At 34.7% G+C, this 26,670-nt stretch overlaps 1 protein-coding gene and 1 long non-coding RNA gene across 2 annotated transcripts in view; one reads left to right on the top strand and one right to left on the bottom strand.

Moving 5' to 3' along the window:
- Nucleotides 4,890-5,678, bottom strand: LOC109231703. Its single transcript, XM_019397343.1, has one exon. It carries the CDS (start codon nucleotides 5,676-5,678, stop codon nucleotides 4,890-4,892), a length of 789 nt encoding a protein of 262 aa, XP_019252888.1.
- The window catches only part of LOC109231336, an 18,070-nt gene continuing 1,105 nt past the window's right edge, over nucleotides 9,706-26,670 (top strand). The window contains exon 1 of the long non-coding RNA XR_002068793.1: nucleotides 9,706-10,333. This is a non-coding gene — a long non-coding RNA (uncharacterized LOC109231336). The remainder of the gene's footprint in view (nucleotides 10,334-26,670) is intronic.

The following is a 26,670-nucleotide window of genomic DNA, read 5'->3' as shown; positions in this document are numbered from 1 at the left end:
GGCTATGTTAGGGGTTGATTGTAAAGAATTGTGACGGCCTATGGAGGCATTCCTATTTGTTTAATATTGTGATTGTGGGTTGTTTACCTGTATGAGCTTTACCTCTTGGAAGTTGTGAGAAAACATCGTACGTGCGGCCCGTTCTCCTTTTCATGTGTACTAGTTGGTAGAATTCCCGTTAAAAATACTTGCACAAGTATACACGTAGTTGAACACTCCTATTAGAGTTGAATTCCTCCTGATTTTGCTAAGGGTGAGGTACGCCTTCGTTTATTTGTTTTTATACGTGAGAGTGGCCCTAGTTAGCCAGTGAGTTGTCAGCATGACCGTGAGATTGATGGGGCATAGGATGCCAAGTGTTGGATTTCAGATGCTGGGTTCTCGTGAGTTGTGGTTTGTCCGAAACTTGGTAAAATTGTTGAAAGGGTTGGATAAGACCTTATGTGAACATCATTGTAGGACATGAGTTATTGACTTGTTTTTCCCTTGTTGTGTTGTGACCTTAGGATTTGGATTGTGATTCTGTCGTCATTTGGTATCGTCATTTATTATATTCTTGTTGTTACTTGTTGCCCTTTTTTCTTATTGTGAATTGTAGCATTTTTTTGTCATTTATGCAGACTTTACATATTTATATATCGGTTCCATTATTCCTATGATTATACTGTTTATTTGATCGGTAGGTGCCTTGACCGTTCCTCGTCACTACTCCACCGAGGTTAGTCTTGATACTTACTGGGCACCGCCATGGTGTGCTCATGCTACTCTTCTGCACATTTTTGTTGTGCAGATACAGGTACTCCCGTTCAGTTCTGTCAGCCTGGGAAGGAAGCGTTTCTATCGAGACTTCGAGGTATATCTGCTACGTCCGCAGGCCGAAGAGTCACTTTCTATCTTCTGTAATGAGTGTAGCTCTATCAGTATTTTTCCTTTGTATAGATATTCTTGAGTCAAAGCCTCTTATGTACCCCTTAGCTTGTGATTTGTGAGTTTCCGGGTTTTGAGAATGTTGTTAGCTTCGAGAATTGTTGTGATATGTGCCGAGCGGCACCTTAAACACCGTTTGATTTTATTAGTTCTGTTTTATTTACTTTCTTCCGAAATTATGGTTTATCTTCCGCATTGTTAGGCTTACCTAGTCGTAGGGACTAGGTGCTGTCACGACATGTTCACGGAGGGCGAACTGGGGTGGTGACAAATGTACTGACTTTAAAATTTTTTATATTTCTTGAAAAATTTAACCATAAGTAATAATTTTAGAGATTTATGGATTTCTTATTTTTGCGAAAACGGATTTGCAACAACCATGACATATGTCACGGTCGTCGGGATCCTCACAAAGTGGTAAACTTCGTAACTCTAGCTATAGTTTCTTTCCCACAAGAAACGTTAGGAAAAAACTATTTTCCTACACCCCATAATGATGAACTTATAGGTTATAAGTAGGCTTCAGAAGCAAGACAAGCTAATGAGCTAATTAATAACTTTTTTGGGTGGACCCGAGCCAATAGATTTTTTCCAATATTTCTAAACATAAATTATCATTCTAATGGTAATAACTTTTAGATGGAAAATAATCATGTGTGTTGTTCGCCTATAAAGGTCTCAAAACTCATATTTTGTTTACTTTTTGTGAACAAAATAATCATTTGACGTCTTCAATAAATTTACATACATAATTCTCTCAAAGTTAATTTTTTATGGTAATAAACTGTGAACATTACCATTAACAACAAAATTTTACACCAAGAGAGCACCTAGAATCTGCTAGGCCTCATGAGTTCTCTTCTATTACATATCCGGGAAAACAAATATTGACATCTACAAGCTCTACCTGTATACTTCATGTTATCTAGTCTAATCTTAGCTTCTTGCTATATCTTTGATATGGTAAACTTTGTATTTACATTTATATTCCTAAAGATTCTTCAGTTCCTAGCTTTTCATGTATGGTATATCATAGCACTCCACACTACTGAAACCGTCTCTTTTTGAACTTGTTTCCATTTCCTTCTTTGTATCCATTGGAGACTCTCTCTAATGCCCATTTGCCGGAGCTGTATTCTTAACCATATAGACAATCCATTTCGGACTGTTGTTTACCATGCACATTCAGTAAAAAGATGCGCCTGGGTTTCTAGTCCCCCTTGATAACATAAGCTGCATGATCCATCTGCCACTAAGATTTGCATCTTCATAAGTCTTTTTATTTGTTAACAGCCTATCTGTTACATCCCGTAAGACCCCGTAAGTTTAACAACCTTGATACCGTAAGATACATTTTGATACGGTATTTATATTGAGTGAAATATTTATGTAAAAAGTTTGAAAAATATGATTTTATATAGTTACTAGTTTACTTTATCTCAATAAGTAAGAACTTATTTTTAAACAATCACATAAATATGATATTAAAAATTTTGTTTGAGTAATAAAGTAAAAAACAAAAGTACGTAAGTACAAGAAAATGATAATTGTTGGTTCTTTTTTATCCAGCCTAATAAAGGAAGAAACTCTACCAGTTATATCCTCAATAATCTTAAATCTCAATCGATAAAATTGTTCAGGTTTTTTTTTTATGAATTTTCTTGAAAAAGTATTTATTCATAAATACACAAATGGTCAGCTAACTAAAAGATGTCTTTTTTGCTTTGTCACAAGCAAAATACATAAAATACAAATTGTCATTTTTTTTTATCTATAAGAAGTTATTTCCAACATATTGAAGAATAAAGCATTGTTGCAAAATAAAGTCTAACTTTTACATTTTGAGGAGAGAATCCTTTCTCTGTCGAAGCACACAATCATGCATTTAAATATTGTATTTTTATGGAGACAATAGTCTATGATTGTTATCGAATTTCTTCCAATTGATTAATTTTGAGAGGTTGTGTTAATATTGTCCGAGAAACAGTGAAAATATGAAAAACATGTTAATATCATATTAGAATTTATTCTTTCAACTAATTTTTATAAATATTTAAGTTTTCGTGTGTGTCTATATATAATTAATTATTATTTAAATTTAGATTAAGCTTAGTTCGATGCGAAAAAAATATTTTAAGTGTTTATATTTTCTAAAGATATTTTTATGAGAAATATATTACAAAAATACTCTGCCTATTTCTTTTCTTTCATAATATATTTCTTTTATTATTTTATTTTCACTTAAAATAGCAAGTGCTTTAATATTATTTAGATTTGTTCACTAAATTATAATATAATAGCTTGCTAATCAATTTATTTTTGAAATTTTATTATGGTTTCTTTAATTGAGTATCACTCATATATTTTAAATTTCAATCACTTATAGGCATCTTCGTAAAACTATACATTCAATTCCTTTCTTCGTAATAACTTAACTTTATCTTTTAATAAAGTATATTTTATTTGTAGAATGATAAACAAATATAATTACCGAAACTCTTCTACAGTAAGAATTATCTAATAAAGATATGCTATATACTATTAATTAAGGTGTTTTATCATGCCTTTACCCTTAAAAACAATTAAAGTTGAGCATGTCTTTCTACGGTTTGTAACTTTTTCATATTGACTTTTTATAGTTTGTATATTTTCATTCGTAAATATATTTAATACAAAACAATAATTTTAATCTTTAACAAATGCATGAAAAAATATACTCCACATAAATTACTATAGTTTCTCTTTTTTAATCTCGAAAATAAACCAAGGAAATAAACTATTAAAAAAAACTTAATATTATGGTAATAGATACTAAGCTATATATATTAAATATATATATATATAATATATATATATAATATATATATATATATATATATATATATATATATATATATATAATGTGTGTGTGTGTGTGTAAGGCACAAGAAAATAAGAGTTTTACTTTCACGAAACGGAAAATGCTCAACAATAATTATACAAATTTACTAACATGTAAAAAGAAAGAGAAGAATTTGCACAATTGGATAGGGAGGGCATTAACTTACCGATTCAAGAAAAATATTTGATGCATGATGGACTCCTCCATTTATTTGCTTTGTTATCTCCATATTTTAAGAGAAGAAGTTAAAAGATTAAGGAGTGAAAAGAAGAAAAGGAAAATTCACACATGCTTGTTGACTTAGTTTTCTTCAAAAAGTTATTCATCCTAATTTTAGATCTCTTTGCCATTGTCATATTGTATGGAAACAATATGTTTTCAAAACTTCTAAGCCTCAAAGAATACCACAATCTGCAAGACTGTTATTTCTTTGGTTAGAATAATACTCACACTTGCAAATGAATTTAGCCTTCATCATTGGTTTTTAGCCGCATGTTTGTACCGTTTCGAAAAACCTTGAAAAATATGAAAGCTAGAAATTAAGAAGGTGAAGTGGCACGTCCTCTCTTCGGCATATACAACATACCCACAGTTATCCTTTTCTCCAAATTTTCAGCCTTTTCTATTTTTTTCCTTTGTTTCATTTTTAAAGAGCCAAGGTCATTTCTTAAATGACACCTATTTTGGAAGGAAAATGCACCTTTTCGTATGAGGGTTTTTTAAAAGAAAATTATAAAAAAGAATATTTAAGATATTTAAAAGGGCATTTAAGTAATTTAACTTTTTAACTAAGGGCTTCCCCCTTTTATAATAATATAGATTAATATTACTACTTTTGAATATATTTTAAATTATACATATAATATGAGGAATTTTATGTGAAAGAACTTATAGTGAATTAGTAAGTGGATTTCTTCAAAATGGGAGCATAAAAGATTTTTTTTTTTTGGTGAAAGAGAGATATTCTTATTAATCACCAACCCAAAATTCAAATGTACAGACTGTTCTCCTTGTAGTTCCTACTCCTTACTTCAAAGCTATTCTATTACATCAATTTTCTATTCTTCTATTTCTATTCTATTTACATTAGCTTGTGTATCCATGCTTTTTGTCTTTGTGATGTTGCCTTCTTTCCCAGGATTTCCGGCATGACCAGCCTACATTCCTCTTTCACAGTCTCTATCAGCTTCTGGGGTCGTTGGACTTTGGGATTCCACAGTGCATCATTTCTTGCTTTCCAAATGTGGTACATTGTAGCTGCTAAGATAGAACTGGTGATGTTTCTGTGAGCTTTGCCTCTTGAATTTCTTGTCATTCTTCTCCATAATCCTTCTAGCTTGTACTGTTGCACTCCAATTTGTAGCCATTTCAGTATCTCACTCAGGCATGTCCTTGAATAGTCACATTCAAAGAATAGGTGCTCAGTTGTTTCTATTCCTGCCTCACATATAGCACATTGTGTTTCCTTGCATATCCCTAGTTTGGCCAGTCTTTCTCTTGTCTGAAGTCTCTTGTGCATAGCTAACCAGCAGATAAAGCTATGCTTTGGGATGTTGTTTCTACTCCATATCCATCTGCTACTTGCCCATCTTTCCCTTGTCCCTTGTTTCCATGTGTAGCCACTTTTCACTGTATATTTTCCTTTGTTTGCCAACCACTTATGCTGATCAAATCCTTCAGCAAATTGATCCTTGATGGAACAGATTTTCCTCCAGTACCAACTGCAAACCTGTGGCAGTTTGTATTGCCACCAATCCTTCTTCTTCAAATATATGTGATCAACCCATTGTACCCACAGGCTATCAGCTTTATTTGCTATACAAGATTTAGCTGCTTTGATTGGTGAAACACATGACACATTTTTCCACATTGAACCTCTAATTAATTGCTTATCTTAATACAATCAAGACGTTTCCTTGTCTTGTACTTTAGAAAAATCTTTAACATAAGGGCCACTAAGTTGTACTGCTTTGATACTCTAATGAAAAAACAAATTAATCAAACTATAGATCCTATAGAAATTCCTAATTCCAGTTGCAAATTAAAAAAAGTGAAAACTTGAAAATATTAAAATGGTAATTGAAGAGACATGTATATATATAGTATATATATATATATATATATATATATATATATATATATATATATATATATATATATATATATATATATATATATATATATATATTTTAAGATCCAGATAGAAATTATTTTCTCACAAGAAAAGAAGGTTATCTTTTTACGATTTTAAGAATTAAACGTACGAAAATTTGTACTCTTTATATGAGATTAGGAAAATTAGAAGTTGAGAAAATATGCGTATTTTTACATGGATGTGTTATAAAATAATAGTGTATGTATTTATTTTATATGGTACCACATGACCATGATAGTAAGGTGTATAAAACGTGTGAAAAGTGAGTAATATTTTAAGTAATTTGAGATAATTCTTAATTATGCCGGTAATTGATTAATTACCGGATAACAAGACATTACCTAATTAACTAATAAGTTGGATAAAGATTAAAATCTCCCCCAACGTGGCAGCAAACCACTACCAAACCATATGACTCATAGTCATTATGGGTTAGGTGGCAATCAATTCAACATAGGGCCTTTTTATTCAAAGATAGAATTGTGACATGATTAAAAGTGGTTTATGTCCATAGCTGCCAGTCATATGCATAAGAACTTTGGTATAGAGAAGGACATATACGATCATCCCAACAATTCAGACAACTTATTTTCATTTCATTGCAATTCTTTTAAAACTTTCTTTACATCTTTGGTTTACAAGCTTTCATAGGTTCTCTCTTACACAACTTTAGTACATGACTTTCAAGAAGTAAATCTACGAAACCAGTCAGAGTCCCCTCCTCAAGATTAATCATTTGACTTTCATTTAGGAATAGTCTGTTGACGATTTCGGCTGCCATAGCCAACCCAAGAAAATTTCAAATTTGAGTACTCTTTAGTTTTTTTCACTTGATGATTTAGTTAGGAAAGATTAGTGCATAATGCCATCAAACAACTGAAACTTTTGGTATGAATGTCATGATTTATTTGTTGCTATCATTATTCTAGTTGTCTCAGGTGACAACTCCAAAAGGATGTATGAAATAAATAGCCGATAAAGGAAGAGTACATTAGTTTAATGATGAATTCAGAGTGAGATTTTGCAATATTAAGGGAGTACGGTGTAATCTTTCTCAAGAAAATCGACTCAGGTATGTTAAGGCTATCCCTTCTTTCTTTTGGCATGATCTATACGATACAAACAAAACGAGTAAATGCACAATTTCCATAAATGACTCTATTCATAAAAGTATTAGAGATACCTATGTTCTTGAATTCCCATATGTCTTATTATTCTGTCGTCTGTTCATGGATCTCAAAAATACGTAAGTTGGTAAAGTTTATTTTATGATATTAATTAGAGGCATGATGGTCATATGACGTACCGAGAGATTTTACTAACGTATTTCATATGCATTTCATGCATTTTTACATGCACATTGACCCATGACCATGACCAGATATATATATATATATATATATATATATATATATATATATATATATATATATATATATATATATATATATATATATATATATATATATATGGGATATGGGAAAGGTTATGGCGTTATATACGCACCGCCACTTGATCAGCTGGTATACATTGATGATTTTTCCCACATTGGCCGAGATGATATTATGGGATGCCCTCAGAGACTTGATGATGTTATGAACACATGTACCTATGCACGACATGACATTCGTACCATATGCATGACACTATAAGTATTTCATAATTTACAAAGTTATCCAGACTTAAAGATTGAGTCGTTTACTCCATGTTTCTTCCATGCTCTTTATATATTTATTTACATGCCTCACATACTCAGTACATTATTCGTACTGACGTCCTTTTGTTGGCGACGCTGCATTCATGCCTGCAGGTATAGATAATCAGTTTGATGAGCCCTCATAGCATACGAGATTGGCATTCAGCGAAGGATCGGTAAGACTCCATCTCATTCGGAGTGCATCCGAGTGTATGAGTCATCGTGTCAGAATTTCGCTACGGACTTGTGGGTAGGTCGGTACCCTGTCCCATTTGATGTCAAATAATCTTAGAGGCTTTGTAAACAAAGATTCATTTTGTATAGTATGTCAGAGGCCTTGACGGCCCATATTTATTCATGTTTTAAGAAAATGGTCCAATGATACGGTGTTTTTTCAATTACAGTTGACATTATGAGTTGTGGCCATGTGGGCCCATGATAGTTACAAAAGGAATAAGTCCTGCTAACTCGAACTATGTATGTTCTAGGTTTGGTCGAACGATCATGAGTTACAGAGTGGTTCGCTTGGGCCATCACGGCACTAGGTGCCACCCATGCCTCCCCAGGTTTGGGGCGTGACAAAGTGGTATCAGAGCGGGTCGTATCCTACGGAAGTCTACAAAGTCGTGCCTAGTAGAGTCTCACTTATGGGTGTGTTGGGCGCCACATTTATAATTGAGAGGCAATAGGGCATTTAGGAAATGTTACCCTTCTTTTGTATACAGATCGTGCCATAGAGCGGAGTCGTAAGAAGTCAGTATGAAGTTGTCGCGAGATTTTGTCTGCACCAGAGGTTCAGGTATTATAGAAGAGCTTTAATGCGTAATGTGGAAGGAGGTTATGAAAGAAACAGAAGATACGATGCGAGATTGAAAGGTAAGTAAGTTAAATGTTAAGAAGATATGAGATACTCAAGTAGAAAAGGTTGTGAATATTCGAGACTTCAGATAGAGATTGAGTTTTAGTTTAGTTACAGAGAAGGACCTAGTGAAAATTTTGTAAATCCCTAAGAATTAATAGTGGAGGACGAATGTTTCTAAAAGGGGGAAGGATGTTACATCTCGTACTTTTCTATAGAGGATTTGCGACAGTAAGACCCTGAAAGTTTAACAATCTTGATACCGTTAGATACATTTTGATACGGTATTTATATTGAGTGGAATATTTCTATAAAAAGTTTGAAAAATATGATTTTATATAGTTATTAATATTATTACTTTCGAATATATTTTAAATTATACATATAATATAAGGAAGTTTATGAGAAGGATTTGGCTGCTTTGATTGGTGAAACACATGACACATCTTTCCACATTGAACCTCTAATTAATTGCTTATCTTAATACAATCAAGACGTTTCCTTTTCTTGTACTTAAGAAAAACCTTTAACATAAGGGCCACTAAGTTGGACTGCTTTGATACTCTAATGAAAAAACAAATTAATCAAACTATAGATCCTATAGAAATTCCTAATTCCAGTTGCAAATTAAAAAAAAAGTGAAAACTTGAAAACATTAAAATGGTATATATATATATATATATATATATATATATATATATAATATATATATTATATATATATATATATATATATATTATATATATATATATATATATTATGTTTTTAGATCCAGATAGAAATTTTTTCTACAAGAAAAGAATGTTATCTTTAACCATTTTAAGAATTAAGGTACGAAAATTTGTGTCTTTATATGAGATTACGAAAATTAGAAGTTGAAAAAATATATGTATTTTTACATGGATGTTTTAATAAAATAATAGTGTATGTATTTATTTTATATGGTACCGCATAACCATGACAGTAAGGTGTATAAAGCGTGTGAAAAGTGAGTAATATTTTAAGTAATTTGGATAATTCTTAATTATGCGGGTAATTGGTTAATTACCGGATAACGAAATATTACCTAATTAACTAATAAATTAGATAAAGATTAAAACCTCCCCACCCCCACGTGGCAGCAAACCACTGCCAAACCACATGACTCATAGTCATTATGGGTTAGGTGGCAATCAATTCAACATAGGGCCTTTTTATTTAAAGATAGAATTGAGACATGATTAAAAGTGGTTTATGCCCATAGCTGCCGGTCATATGCGTAAGAACTTTGGTATAGAGGACATATACGATCATCACAACAATTCATACAACTTATTTTCATTTCATTGCAATTCTTTTAAAACTTTCTTTACATCTTTTGTTGACAAGCTTTCATAGGTTCTCTCTTACACATCTTCAGTACATGACTTTCAAACTATTAATTCTTTCAAGAAGTAAAACTACGAAACCAGTCAGAGTGCCCTCCCCAAGATTAATCATTTGACTTTCATTTAGAAATAGTCTGTTGACGATTTTGGCTGCCATAGCCAACCCAGGAAAATTTCAAATTTGAGTACTCTTTAGTTTGTTTCACTTGATGATTTAGTTAGGAAAGATTAGTGCATAATGCCATCAAACATCTGAAACTTTTGGTATGAATGTCATGATTTATTTGTTGCTATCATGATTCTAGTTGTCTCAGGTGACAACTCCAAAAGGATGTATGAAATAAAAAGCCGATAAAGGAAGAGTACATTAGTTTAATTATGAATTCAGAGTGAGATTTTTCAATATTAAGGGAGTACGGTGTAATCTTTCTCAAGAAAATCGACTCAGGTATGTTAAGGCTATCCCTTCTTTCTTTTGGCATGATCTGTACGATAAAAACAAAATGAGTAAATGCACAAATTCCATAAATGACTCTATTCATAGAAGTATTAGAGATACCTATGTTCTTGGATTCCCATATGTCTTATTATTCTCTCGTCTGTTCATGGGTCTCAAAAATACGTAAGTTGGTAAAGTTTATTTCATGATATTAATTAGAGGCATGATGGTCATATGATACGTACGAGAGATTTTTACTAACGTATTTCATATGCATTTCATGCATTTATACAATGCACATTGACCCATGACCAATGAAGATATATTATAATATATATATATATATAGTATATATATATATATATATATATATATATATATATATATATATATAATATATATATAAATGGGATTATGCGAAAGGTTATATACGCACCACCACCCTGATCAGCTGGTATAACGTTGATGATTTTGCCCTAGTGACCGAGATGATATGATGGATTTTTAGAGGCTTGATGATATTATGAATGGCAACGACATGACATTCATACACATGCATGACACTATAAGTATTTCATAATTTACAAAGTTATATAGACTTACAAATTGAGTCTTACTCCATGTTTCTTCCATGCTCTTTAATATTTTATCTACATGCCATACATACTAGTACATTATCCGTACTGACGTCCTTTTGTTGGGACGCTACTCATTCATGTGATGAGAAGCTGAGAATGAAAATATGCTGCTGCAGGTATAGATAATCAGTTTTGACGAGCCTCATAGTAGACGAGATTTGGCATTCAGCGAAGGATCGGGTAAGACTCCATCTCATTCGGAGTGCATCCGAGTGTATGAGTCAATCGTGTCAGAATTTTGCTACGGACTTATGGGTAGGGCCGGTACCTGTCCCATTTGATGTCAATATAGAGGCTTTGAGACAAAGGGTTCATTTTGTATAGATGTTAGAGCTTGACGGCCCATATGTATTCATTGTTTAAGAAAATGGTTCAATGATACAAGTGTTTTCTCACTTACAGTTGTACATTATGAGTTGTGGCCATGTGGGCCGATGATAGTTACAAAAGGAATAAGTCCAGCTAACTCGAACTATGTATGTTTCTAGGTTTGGTCGAACGATCATGAGTTACAGAGTGGTTCGCTAGGGCCAGCACGGCACGGGTGCCAGCCACGCCTCCCCAGGTTTGGGGCGTGACACTATCCTAATTGGCTGGCAAGATGATAAACCTATGCTTAGGTTGCATCAATCTTGTTGCCATACTTTAATCTTGCTTCCTGCGTTCTCACCTGCTCCCTAGTAACTATTTGTAGCTCTTTGTCACTAATAAGCAACCAATTAGGAGTGAGTGTGTACTCCCCATTCTGATACCAATTTCCAATAAGGCTTTGAGGAGTTGAGCGTTCTTCCGATATCAGCTGCAGTCAGCTGGAGCGGTTCATGGTATCGCATATATTACTTTCAGTTTTCATAATACCTCCATAGGACCCCAACCTAACCTATGAGATGCCCTCCTTTTTGTCAAGTTGCCAGAGTAATTTTCTACTACAACAAATGTTCCCCAGCCTGCCAACTTTTCATGTTTGAGGCCTTCCATAATTTTTAGGTACACACACTTTCTCCCATTGCAACTAGAGCAATTTCATGTGTTCTTCTGACCGCCTCCCCGCGCGGGAGATTACATTCTACACTTTTGATCCACTCTTTAAGTACACTCTGGAAGGTAAAATGAAACCCCCAAAAATTATAATCTAGAAACCAATACAACATTTTAACAAGGTACTCTCCCTGCATAGGATCAACTTTCCTGAGTAGGCACTAGTTATCCTATGGTGTGGATTTTACCAATAGTTGATGGTAGTCCATTTTACTCCATTTCTTTAATGACAATGCAAGACAAAGTACTTGATAGGTAAAGTTACCTACAAAGAACCCTGCACTTGCTAAGATATGTGCCTGAGTTGCTTTATTAGTCCAGGCCAAGAAGAGTATTGGATTTGTTCACATTGTTCCAACTAATCCAGTGACACGACTATAATCTCGGTAGTGTTTCCATTACCCTTGCTATTGATCTGGTGTCACCTTTGCATAAGATCATAAATATTAAGTGAGTGAGATTCAGGGCTTTGTACATAGGATGGTATTTGAAATATGGAAGTTCCACTCATCTTCTTTAGTGTCATTGATAAGTACTCCATTACAAGCACAATAACAAAAATGCGGACATGGGGTCCCCCTGCTCATTGCCTCTTTTACCTTCCAAAATATCCATATCCCTTGTCCATTAATTTTCTCAGAAAAATATTAGTTTAGGTAAACATTTCCATAACCAACTGAGTGAAGAGTCTGTAACCCATAGCCTGTTAGAGCTTCTTTCAGTGAATTCCAGGCTCACCAATATCATAGGTTTCTCTCAAGTCCATCTTTCAGTTGGACATCTAAGTACTGTTCTTCTGTTGTAATGTCCATAGATCATGACAGATATAGCAGATTGTGTTACTAGAGGATCTACCTGCCACTAAGGCTGCCTTATTTTCGGCCACCAAGTGAAATCAAATCTTGTTTCAATCTCACCACATAGGACTTTAGAGATGCATTGTACAAGGTATCTACAACATTGATAATTGGTTCTAAATTACTTTGCTATTTCAGGATTAGTACTTTTGGGATCAGAGTGATATTTGGTTGAATTGATCTGTTCAATAACCTATCCATTATTTATGACACTTATACGATAGTAGTGACATCTCTCCCTACAATGCTCCAAGCCTTCTTGGAAAAAATCACTCCCATATCCAACTGGTCCTGGGGATCTTGTCGCTATCAATGATAAACATACCTTCTTCACCTCCTTGTCGAGAGTATGGGTTGAAGTACCTTCCATCTGTTGTCCCAGAATGTTAACCACATTGGCCATTGCTCAGAGAAAATTCTTGAATAGCTTTGGTTCGTAGTTGCTGCTTTGCTGCCAGTAATTCTTGAAAAAATTCCACAAAGAGTCTAGCTATGTTGTTCTGGCTCTGCAGGTGTATTACATCTGCGCATCTTTCAGTTTGTGTAATACACTATTGTAATCTCCTATGTTTGAAATAAACAGAGAAGAAGTATTTAGGAATTATCATCTCCAAGCTGATCCATGTTTGCTTTTGACTTCCTGTTGCAAAGACAGCTTTCTGCAGAATATGATGATCTTCTAAATTGTCTGATATTGCCTCTTTCTCCTGAAATTGTAGCCTTTGTCTCTGGGATAGCCTGCAAGTGCTCGTTTTAAATTGATCTAATTGTTACTCTAATCCTCCTCAAGCTTCAGTTAGAGTGTTGCTAAAATACTGCTTATTTGAGCTCTTTCAGATCCTCTTTTTAGTGATTTTCAGCTCTCTAACTACTTGTTGCATAGCAACATCCTAACTCTGAGGTTTTGCCACCAGTTGCTGTCACTACCTCCAGGAACTTAAGGTGAGTTGCCCACAATGTTGTAAAAGCTAGTTAGTTCTCCACCTGATGGGAGGATTTGTCCACTAATACTGCCGGCTCGGTTAGTTTGCTATGTAAGCAGGCATACTGGAGCAAGCACTCACTTATTGATGAAGACCAATCTATCTTTAGAGAACACCCAATGTCCCAATCCATAATGGTAGCGATTTCTCTTTGGAGGCAATTCCCAACAGTCCACAAGACTCCAAACAATCTTGAAATTCACATGACTTCAATTCACTGTGACTGTGTTGCACCCAATCCTGTCATCCATTGTTAAGCACTGCATTAAAATCTCCCATGGTAATTCATGGTCCCCAATTGCAGCTTTTACTAACATCATTTAGATGTGCCCGACATCTCCTTCTATCCCTTTGGAATTATGTGCATATACCATGTTAAATATCGAATGTTGTATTCCTATTTTTGTTACCTTGCAAGCCATAGCCTGTCATTGCCTGAAATTTGAGTTAGCTTGCAAAGAGATCTGGCCTCCAAGTTAACCAAATCCTTCCATTGTTGAATGGTGCTCAAGTTTGGTGACATACTCCCAACCTTCCAAAAAGTTGCCTGTCAAACTTGCTCAATCTTATTTTTTTTATTTTTGTTCTCTACCATAACTACTGGTCTTATTCTCTTTCCTGCAAAGAAGTTGCAACCCTCTTGCTTATTCGGGCCATTGAGGCCCTTAAATTCCACATTAAGCATGCTTCCTGGCCTGAGCAGAGAGGTATAAAACTCCCTCCTTCTTGTTAACTTTATGGCTCTTTCTCCTCTATTGCTTTTCTGAACATTCCAAGCTATTTTGCTGTCTCTGAGGCTTGTACTTCTTTGGTAAGATTGTTGTCTTGCTTGGGTTTCAGGAGAGTAACCCATGCACCTTTACCGTTTGTAGATTGGTTCCTTGAGCTTAACAACCACTGTACTTGTTATTGACTTTCCTTCAAAACCTTGTTGCTCTTGCAAATTCTCAGTTGCGACTACGTGTTCTTTCTAGTGTCTTTGTTTCTTCTGCTAACTTCTGGCCTCTTCTACCTCTAGCTTCTTTGGAGACTCTTTGCTAGGGCTTGGTGTTTTCTTCCGCTACAATTTCTTTCCACATGGCCAAAACTTTAGAGGCAATATTTACGTATAGGTAGGTTTCTCAAGCCTATTGAACTCTGTATTGCATCCTACCATGCTTCCCTTCTCATTCCTAAAAACACCTTCTCCGGAATATGGATTTAGTATCGAATATGCTACTTCAATCAGTAGTCTAGCCAAGTTGAGCCTCATCTTTTGTCTCAATGGTTCTGGATTCCGCAGCATAAGCTGGCTTCCCAATCAGACTGCTCCGATTTTGCTAAGCCCCTTAGGCACTCCACGATATCTGAAGTCCAAACGCTATGGCAATTTTAAACCGCCAGATTGTTTATGTGTAAGATTCTTCTCTAAGTGAATTCCATATTCGGACTCCAAGCCTTTGCTACAAAATGAATGAACTTTTCTTGTCAAAATGATATATGCTACGCCTTGGATTGCCTCTATTTCTTCCCGTAATTTCTATTGTCAAAACGTAACTAGTACAATCCATTTTTTCAGCAATCAAGCTATTTTATTAATGCCATGCCTTTTGCCCATTTGTCTTTACGTATGTATCCATTTCAAGAATTGTTGAATGGAGGATGTGTGTCCGGTGACAAAACCAGGAATTTCATTTAGGGTTGTTCACTACTTGAAATAAGTAAAAAAATCCCCCATAGAAGAGTGTTTAAATAATATGTTAAATACCATTTAAAATCTAAAATTTTACCGTATATAATACAATGTAATATTTTCAACGGCCACTCTTCGTGTATGTTACCTTCGCCCCTTGATGTGCCCCGCAGTACATAGCAATACCACTACAGTTTTTCCCAGCATGTTATTTCAGTGCTTATGTCCTCTATGTCAATTTCAACAATAACATGGTAACTCACATGCTTTTCTGCTGCAACAATTCAAGTTTGAAACCTGTTGGAGACCTTAGGTAATGTTCCGAATTATTCCCTTAAATTGAGCTCTTTGTTGTCCAACTCAGCTGATCATCCACTTTCTCTGCACATGTCATCCTTCGATTACTACTCAACTTTGTAGTTGACGTTAATTTCTCAGTCAATCTGAAAATCTACTTTCCATTGCCTTGGTCTATGATCCTTTCAATTACAGCTTCATCCGATGTTTGTGTGGTTGTCCTTTGGTCCCCTTTGACTGAGTACTGTCTTCCTTGGTGTGATTTCCTTCATTATGATGCAGTTTTCCTACGGCCATTATTGCCTTCTGGAGAGGGAATTCACACACTCTTTTTTCTATGGATGGCGCAGGTTTAAGCTTAAGCATGCGCCGAGAGAGAAATATATCCGCCCGCGCAAAGTGCAAAAGCAACTTTTAAATTAAATTTTTTTACCCACGCATATATTTATAATGGTAATTCTTATTTCTTTTGTGTTAGTGTAAAATGAAATAATATCTAAAATTGATGGGAAAAACAAATGTATAACTTGAAATATTACATTTTCATGTAAAATCACATTTTATTTCTTGATATACTTTCTACTCAATCATAAAAGTAAAAATTAAAAACCTCATCTCCTACATTAAATAGCGGAGAAACATTTTTATATTGAAATTAATCCATTTTCATTTATTGGCGTATTTGTCGAAAATTGATAATATTTTATTTAGTAGATAATAAAATATAAAGTTTACTAAAAAGCACAGGTAACGCATGTTATTCTATTTATAATATCAATAAAATGAGGATCCCATGACACCCAAACCATAAGGGTTATTATGGGATGGATAAGATTCCTTTGTCTTTAACTAAGAATTTTTTAGGTTTAAACTAGGGGAATAGAATTTTTCACTAAGCACTTAAAGCAGCATATTCGCCCTTTTTATAAATCTTAAAGCGTGCCTGAATCTGAAAATAACGGGGCTACTAAATATGAATATTAACATCAATGGGAAACAACAAAAAAAAGGTAGGCAGCCAATAAATGGGAGTGGGCCCTCGTGGCCATAGTGGATAAGCAATGTCTTAAACAAGGGAGAATTCAAAAATAACCAGATTTATAAAGTGGCGTTCAAAAATAGCCCAGTTTCCAAAAGTAATCGAAATTTAGTTACTTTTCATGTAAAGAAAAATTAAGCGAAAAATATTATTCCAATCCGGAAAGTACGCCATATCATTGATGCTTGGAGTTCCAGCATAAGTTATACTTGAACTCCAGCATATAAATACTGGAGTTCCAGCAAAGTATAATGACCAAGTATAATATGCTAGGAGAGTTCATACACAAGCTGCTCGAAATCTCCAGTATATTTATGTCTGGAAATTTTCGCTGTGTTGGCAGTTCCAGCATAATATGCTGGAAGTTCATACTCAAAGGATGGCACACAAACTCAGTAAATTATGCTGGACCAGAGTCTCTGTTTGCAATAAGAATAGTTGGCTATTTTTCCATTACTTGATAAACGCTTGGCTATTTTTGAAGATGACCAGTCCGAAAAAACTAACTAGACCGTGCTATTTTAACCTTAAATAACAAAGTCAATGGCACCTCTATCAGCGCAAATTGTTACACTTTATTCATTATATTAAAACGTTGGGTATGGTTTATACTTCAAAAAACAAATGTTAAGTTTTGTTCATTGTATCGTTCATTCGATATTAAGTAAAGATGACTGTTAAAAAGATTAACTTTGAAATTTAATCATAAGAGTTTCGTTCAAATTAAACGACTAAATAAAATGGGACTCATTCACTGTGTTAATTGTAGGTCTCCTGGTGACAACTCATTTGGTCGCGATCGACATGTTTTTTTCTTCTAATAAATATGTATATTAATTAATAAAACGCTCATGATTTTTACTATTTAATTTGAGATGTCGGAAACACGAAAACTGTGGCAATCTCCAAGCTTAGTTGTGTAGCCTGACAGTGGAAAGTTGATCTTTTTATACATCATTTTTTAGCTTAAAATATGACTTTCCATTAAGTAACCAAATATATAATTACAAAAGATCTAATAGGAAATTATCCATTCTTTTCTAGTAGTAGCTACTTGAAGTCTTTTAATTAGAGATAAAAAAGATTAACCAAAAAATAATAAAATTGAAATGGACACACAGTCTACGAACATGACATATTGTGATGATGTCACCAAATTTGGCAATTAAGTTAAACGAAAAGATTATTTATAATGCAGCACGCAAATTTCTTTTTTAATACTAGGTTTTTGTGAAAGTCTTAGTACATTATTGGGCTGCCTGGTCTTTTTCTTCATTTTTAATTTTTGTCTCAAAACTTTTTGTCTATTATTATCCCTATGTTTAGATGTGTTCAAATTTTGATTTTCATTGTATTACAACATGTTGTTTCTTTTTTTTCTTTTTCCCCGAATTAACGACGGCGAAGCCTATTCCTTTTTAGCACATTTGTATACGATCGGTTTTTAATCGCTCCTAACTTTATTTAATTCAATTCAGTTACTGTTCATAGTTCATTCATGTTTTAATTAAATTACATATCTTTTAATCGCGTTATAAATTCAATTTCACTTATTTTAAGGGTAACATTCTTATATTTATTTTTGTCCCATTAACTTTTCTCGTCTTTTTTCATCTTGTTTGGAATTTCAAATTTTTTGATTTGTTATTGGTTGCGATTACAACATGTGCTTTTTCTTTCTTTTGTCCCGAATTAGCAACGTGCAAGGTGATGAATAGGCTATAATTGCATATTTTAGTCGCTTAATTACACTCCGAATTTACTGCACTTTATTGGTTTGCGCTTTTAATCGTTGGTGTTTTGCAGCTAATTGTGGTGTTTTAATGCCTTGGTAAGGTTGTAGATTCGCGACGCTATATAGATTTATGGAATGAATAAAGTGATTGAATCTTTAAGTCTGAGTAAAAGGCTTCACAGGAAATTAAGCCGGGATCGTGTTCGGCGTCAAATTTGATAATTAAGTGACGAACGAAGCCTTGGGTGCGATCAAAGTGAGTTGTAAATTAAAAGCCACTAGCGTATCTCGGGAGAAGTGCGTCTAGTAAATTATCGTAGATTACTCGGGAGACGATTACGGGGTAATTAAGTAGTGTCATGATCGGTAGAAGCAATTACTTAGGCGAAATTATAGAAGGACAAGCAGGAGGATTCCGACATTGGGGCGAAATCATAACTCTAGACACTCCTTAATCTTTTCTCTAAACCCTCGCGACTAGTGTGTTAATTTACTATTTTAATTTGTTTAGTAAGTAGTTAACACCAAGAATCTTAATATCTATAAGTTAGAGTGTTCAAGCTGTCTTCTCGGTGATAGTGAACAGCTGTAGCTAAAACCTTCAGTTCTCTTGTTGGGATTCGAACTCCGGGTGACTGGTAAAACCGGATTACTATTTGCAGCGACCGCATTGTCTTGTTTATAAGCATAGTTTGGGCGTGCATCAATTTTGGCGCCGTTGCCCGGGGAACACTAACGTAGTGTGAGTTGTAGGTTACATATTGCTAGGTTTCAGTTTGGAACTTTTATATATTATTTTGATTTTTTTTTTTTTTAGTTTTAGTTATTGAGAAACAGATGACACTCAATAGAAGTCATAGAATTTAGTAGTTGTAATTCACTTTTGATCCTCGAGCGATATTGTGAAGGAATCCTACCTCAGCAATAATTCAAAATATCCTGAGAGCGAGTTTTGTGCACCAACTCAATCTATGTGTGAATGTGTGTGAACTAGTGTGGTGCTCAAGATGGTCAACTTCACGGTTGTGCTTATATTTCTTACTTTCCCCAACCCCTTACTTTGATGGTCCTTCTTTTTCTGGGTGAAGGTTAATAGGAAACAACAGAACCTAGGGAAGCTGACCTTAAGGAAGCTCGAAGATATGTTAAAGTTAGCATTTTGGAACACTCGAGTAAGATTACTACTGGCGGATAGAAGGCAGGAGGAAACCTATTCACAACTTGAAAGCTCACATGAGTCAAACTTAGTTGGATGTTTTAATGCTCAACCAAGCCAATATGTGAATGATATCCTAAGAAGCCAGCGCTGAATTAGCATAACAAAAAATGATGAGCTAGAGGAGGAGGCTAGAGTAAGAACACCAACAGCGAATCACACGTAGATTTTGAGGTGTGTGCATGTCAGTGTAGAAAGATACTAGATGTCAACAAGGATATTGAGGATACATATTTAGTTCGACTCTTTGCTCATTAAGTGTTGAGTAATGTAAGATAGTCCCGAATGTTCATGTAGTTGGCGCCAGTTGGTCCCTCAACTCCCAAGCATTTTCCATCATTGCCGTTAGATGATATATGGATATATAGAGGTCGGTCCGAGCCATGTTGAGAGTCAGAGAATGAGGAACAAAGTCGCTTACATCTCGGAATTCTTCTTGCCAAGAAAATCGGGATACACACCTCAGTGCTAAAGGCCTATAAGTGCAGAATACTACAATTATTTTATCTGGGCCCAGCCAGATTCCGTTCCACCACCCCAGGAGCATGAGTCATAGAGCAGAATCAAAACTTGGGGTCCGATTTCATAAGTTCAAAGGTGAGCAGAAAGTGACTCACGTCGTGCCGCGACGTAAATCAGCGCTTGTGAGGCAACCCAGCTTTTATTCTTTTATTATTATTTATTTTTTATATTATATTTTTGTGTGTCCAATTTTTTTTTTTTTCTAGGAGCAGTGGAAAGCAAAGGTTATTGGAAGGATGCATCTGAGCAACCAAATGTGGAACTAAGTGGGAGGTACCACACGAAGGACCAAGCTTGGGAGAAGTCTGTATTACCCCATGACTGCTAGTGCTTCGGCCTTGGCCTACCAGGTAGTTCTTTTACCCTCTTGTATGTATGGTTGCATTGGGGGAAATGCACTCAAATTTTAAGCGTGGGGTGAGGAGATTGTCTGGGTGGTTTTTTCATGCTACTTTAGCTGGTAGTTTAAAGAATGGCTTCCTATGACGTGATACTTTCTTTAGACAATTTTTTAGCTGTCAAGGGAAGTAAGTCTAAATGAATATACCAAAAAGATTTTTGTTTGTTAGGTAAGATGTAGCAATTACCCCTTGGTTTTTCTTTAAACATATCTCTTCTTCCTAAGGTTTTAATTTAAGTGGGTTAGGTAGTTTTTTTTAAGAATATGGAGCCAATGTGTTTTGTTTGAAATGAAGGCAAGTATCTCTACATTTTGTTACCTTGAGAATAGTAGTAACTTTGGCGTTGACGCTAGGCCATTTTTGACTCTTGTATAAGTACTTAAAATTGTATGATTTTAAGATTTGCTAAACTGCTCTGACTAGGGTGTCTTGAGAAATCTCTAATCTCTGTATGTTGATGTTATGTGCCATGCGTTTAGTGTTTAATGGTTTTGTGATATTCTGTGCAGGCATTGCTATTTTGAATGCCTCGACCTTGCCGTGTGGTTTGCAAACGCGAAATAGTAGTTTTAATTCAGTTTGGAAGTGATATACGGTAAAAAAAAAATTTTTCTTGTGAAGGCCAGATATGTATATTTTACCCCGCCTAATTATTCATGTATCGTATGTTAACCCTTCGAGCCTGTAATCCCTGTTTCTTTGGCCAACCACATTAGAAGCCTTACCCATTTGGTTCGAATTTTAACCATCTAATTTGAACATCTGAAACCTCTCATGAGCACTTGAATTATTTATGAACTTTGTAAAAGTTAAAGTGTGGGGTGGTTTGGGTTGGCCTTTTTGAGTGGAACTAATGAAATAAGGAGAAAGGTGCAGCTGTTTTGAAAAAGGAGAGCCAACTTGAACTTGAAAACAAAAATAAGTTGGATTGTTGTGGAAAAAAAAAATCTTATAAGTGGTGGCTTTGACGTACTGTGCTTAAAGAAAGTGTGGGGTAATATAATTGATGTGACGGTGGAGTTTTTGGTTTGACATAAGTATGGGGTTTCAAATTTTAAATGTATGTATTAAAGTGCTTAGGGAGGTGTAGTACTCCTTATATCTAAATGTATCCTACCCGTCCGTAGCCTACATTAGCAACCAATAAAGTCCTAAATTGATCCCAAGATTGAATGAGCTCGATTAGTGGAAGTAGGTACACTACGGGCAATGCTTATGGTGCATCTTTTGTGGCAATATGAATGTTATTTCCTGAGAGTGAGTGAAATTCTTTCTAATCTTTGAGATCTAAGTGTTCTTAAATTTTATTGTGTGGAACTTACTCTCTTTTGTTTGTGTGAGGGCAGCTTGATTCATGAAGGAAAGGTAAAAATGTAAGTGACCTCTTATATTAGATAAGTGGGTGAGTTGTGAATAACGTGTGGTACTTGTGAGTCAAATTTTGAGGTGAAGAATGTTACGCTTTTTGCGGCTTAGTCTATTTTATAATACTCTTGGTGTGATGAAGTTAGGAGAATTTGTTTAAAAAGGTCGTGCTATAAAAAAAAAAAAAAGTGGAGTTTGATTGCTTCGAGGACGAGCAATGATTTAAAGTGTGGGGTGTTTGATGATAGGCTTAATTGCAATATTTTAGTCGCTTATTACGACTCGAATTTACTGCACTTTAATTGAGTTTGGCCGCATTTAATCCGTTTGGTGTTTTTGCCAACTAATTGTGTGTTTTTTAATGGCCTTGTAGGTGTATTCCGAGCTATAATAGATGTTATGGATATGAATAAAGTGATTTGAAGCTTTGAAGTCTGACGTAAAAGCTCAAGGAAATTAAGCCCGGGATCGTTTCGGCCGGTCAAATTTGATAATTAAGTACGAACGAAGCCTTGGGTGCAATCTAAAGTGAGTTGTATTAAAACCAGCTGCGTATCTCGGGAGGTGCGTTAGTAAATTATCGTAATTACTTCGGGAGGATTTACGGTAATAGAGTGCTATGATCGGTAGAGAATACTTAGGCGAATAATTATAGAAGACATAGCAGGAAGGATTTCCGACAATTTGGGGAAATCATAACTCTAGACCTCCTTAATCTTTTCTCTTAACCTCGGTATCTTTAGTTGTTAACTTTACTTATTTTAATTTTTGTTAGTTTTAAGTAGTTAAACACAAGAATCCTTAATATCTATAAGTTAGGAATTGTTTCAAGCCTTGTCTTCTCGTGATAAGTGAACAGCTGTAGCTAAACCTCAGTTCTCTGTGGGATTCGACTCCGGACTTGTAAACCGGATTATATTGCAGCGACCGCATTGTCCTTTTTTTTAAGGCATAGTTGGGGCGTGATCACAAGGCATTCTTTTTAAACATTTATATTTTTTTAAACTCTAGCATCTTCATTAAGCGTATACAAAATATTGAAATCGAACAGGTTATAGGAGTTACCTAATATATACAGAGAAGAGAAAGACACAAATTCAACCGAGTTTAAACTTAGTGAATTGAGGGAAGACAAAAGGTAAAAAACATGGAAGGTGAGCCTTTAAATGATGGCTCACTTATGAATTTGGATCACACTTTTTCGAAACCTACGACCTAAACTTAATTATTGATAAAATGAATTAAAGATAGCAATTAACCTATACATTGCTCACGCATATCCAATATTACATATACATAGACAACAGTGAAAAGGGCAATGCAAATATTATTGTAAACCTGGAAAATGTTAAGTTTTAGGGATGGCAATAGGGGGGGTAGATGCGGGGCGGGACGGGTTTTGTTTGATGGCCGGGGCGGGGGCGGGGCGGGGCGGGTTTATTGTTATGCGGTGCCGGGCGGACGGGTTAAAATAATTTTTAAAATTTTTAAAGCGGGATGGGGCGGGTTGCGGGTTTAATGCGGGGAATCTATTTTAGCATTCGGGAACCGTAGAAAAATGCAGTTGAATGGAAACTTGAATTGAATACTCATATTACTAGTAGCTCATATCCAATGGCAAACATCTGATGTTTTTTTTTCTTATATTGGTTTATTTTGTTTTTTTCTGACGAGAATTTCTTTTGAATTTTGCTGTTAAATCTGTGAACCGTTTTCTTCCAGTTTTTGAAATCAATGTCACTTGTTTATTTATGCTAATTAATGCCTCTTTTAGATTTACCTTGGTAAATAACCTCTAACTCTCCTTTCTGGGCATAATCGCCTTTGCGAGACAGTTCTGAAAAAAATTGGAGAAAAAAGAAAAGATAATTAAGTGGGTGCGGGGCAGGGCGGTCAGTGGGGCGGGGGCGGGTTGAAAATTGAAAAAAATAGCTATGCGGGGCGGTTTGAAATTTTTGTGGATTTGCCAAAACCCGCCTGCCCGGCCCATTGCCATCCCTGACTTAATTTCCTTTCCATAAACATGATGTTTGGGAGCGGCTTCTTCAATCTCACAAGACAATTTTTAAGACGTTTAATCTGCTTACTCTGGATTAAGCCTTGCTCTAGGCAACATCATATATAGCACATCAGTATTAATTATCCCTCGCGATTTCATAATAAATGAATATTTTTACACGCTTTTTTATTTTGGTCCGTCTAAGTGTCTTTTTTACATTAATCATAATGAATTAACTATAGTTTTCAATTTGCCCATTTACATATCCCAATGTGGAAAGTTTAACAGTAATGCAAATTTAATTAAGGGGTACTTTAGTCAAATACTTTTATTTGTTTTCTAGGAGTATTTGTATTTCATTAAGAAGGTGTGTCAAAGACAAAAAATTGATTTACTTGTGGATCGGAGGGAGTATTAATTTTTCTTCTTCTTAATTATTTTATGGATATATTAGAGTACAGTTAGGCTCTCTATAACAACATCCTTATATAACAACACTTCAACAAACTAATAAAGCTCAGTTTTTCCAGAACCAATTTCATGTTTTTGTTGTAATCATGTTTTTCTATATACAGTAATTTGGCTATAACATCCAAAAAATATCTGAAACAAATGACGTTGTTATACAGAGATTTGACGTACTATAATTACTGAAATTGAGATGCTCATTGAAGGGCTAATTAATATATACCTGTAGCAAAGAAGAAAGTAATTGAAGAATATACTGAAACTTCAAGTCTGGCTAATTTGCGCGTGGGCACATTTTGGGCCTCTTCCAACAACAACAACAACCAACAACAAAACTACCAGTAAAAATCCTACACAGTAGGGTTTTTGGGGAGGATAAGTGTGTACGCAGACCTTAATACACTACCCCGATAGGGCAGAGAGACTGTTTCCGATAGACCCTCGGCTCAGAAAAAGAAGTAAGGGAGGAGGAACAATTCCATTAGTAACTCCAGTAGAAACCGTAATAGTAACAAAGCATGAACAACCAAAAGATAAATGACATGGATGCATAACAGTAACCAGTAAACTAGGCCCGGGGTTAAGATAACAGCCAAGGAAATGTAAATTCCAACATAAACTGCAAATGGAATATGGCTGGCTTGGTTTCAAGTTCCTGTACAAATTAAATTTTCATTATAACTAATTATTTGGATATTATTATCTAAGTAAAGAAACAATTTATTTTTGAACACAAATTTATATATTCCTTAAATCCCATCTTGAAGGAATTGAATTCCTTAGGTTTTCCACATAAGTAATCAGGATTCCATATGAATACTTCTTGACAATACAAACCTTCCATCCTTGGTATTGGCGTACCCTGCCATAATAAATGAAGTTGAAAGGTGGGATTTAATCAGGGGTGGGAGCTGGAGTGCGGGAACAAGGTTGGCCGAACCAGTAGCTTTGGTTTCGAACCTCTTGTATTTGTTCTTTAACATTTGTTGAATAGTATAAATTATTACTACATTTAGAACACCCTGCAGTAAAACTTCAAACGATTAGATCCCGAACCCATAAAATTGAAATCCTGGATTCAGCCTCTCATTATATATAAGTAGAAATAATTAAGTCCAAGGCAGGTAGGAACCATTTCAATGTTAACAGTTAGTGTTTTTTGCCTCTCGTAGCGAGCCATGATGATACGCTAGCACAATCGCAGTGTTTCATTAATCACCTGTCAATTAATTAATTTACACCTTAATAAGAATATATCCATATGTAGTCCAAAAGAGTTTGATCTTGCCTATTAATTGAAATTTAGAATAAATATTGCTACATATTGAATTGTGTTCTCCTAATATACAATAAGTTAGCAAAGAAATTAGCGAGATCTATACTTCGTAAGATACTTCTTTTTCTAATCTCTTCTATATTAAGGTCCTGCATTTGAAAGATTGGTCTTTCTTTAATTATATTCGCTCTTGTTCCTCCTAAAAAGAGAAAGAAAAAAAAAATTATGAACAAGACATTGGCGTGAAAGGTGGATTTTCAAACTATCAATCACTGTAGATTAAATTTGTGTCGCACACATGACAAGCTATGCACTCAGTAATTAAGAAATTAAGAAGAAAAAAAACAGATAAACAATAACAAGTCAGTGTAAATCCAAAAAGTAGGGTTTAGGAGCGTAGAGTGTAGGCAGACTTACCCCTATCCTGTGAACAGTTGACGAAGCTAAGAATTTTTTCAGGAGCATTAAAATTTGCAGAAGTGAAAAAAGAATTTCGATAAAGGGTGTTCAAATATGTGTTATTACTCATAAAAACATAATATTCTACGTATATATCGTACACAAGTACAATTTTTTGACATAGGATGATCAACTGACTACTTATGACCATGTAGCTTTCAGACTGCTTATTGTAGAGTAGAGAAGTTATTTCCGGTAGACTCCGACTCAAAATAAAGTAAATGAATCAAGACACAATGTAATAATAAAAAGATAAGGTGTAGGAAGACAGGATAAATAGAATGATCGAAACGAAAGCATTCATCTAACAATTAAGAAGAACGTCATACAAAATATCAATTAACTAGAAGTCGTGAGTGTGTACGTACTTTTGCTTTATGC

The sequence above is a fragment of the Nicotiana attenuata genome, chromosome 8 (genome assembly GCF_001879085.1).
Source record: "Nicotiana attenuata strain UT chromosome 8, NIATTr2, whole genome shotgun sequence".
In the NCBI taxonomy this organism is placed as follows: Eukaryota; Viridiplantae; Streptophyta; class Magnoliopsida; order Solanales; family Solanaceae; genus Nicotiana; species Nicotiana attenuata.
Note: the sequence above shows the minus strand (reverse complement) of the source record. Positions and strands in the feature narration are given on the sequence as shown.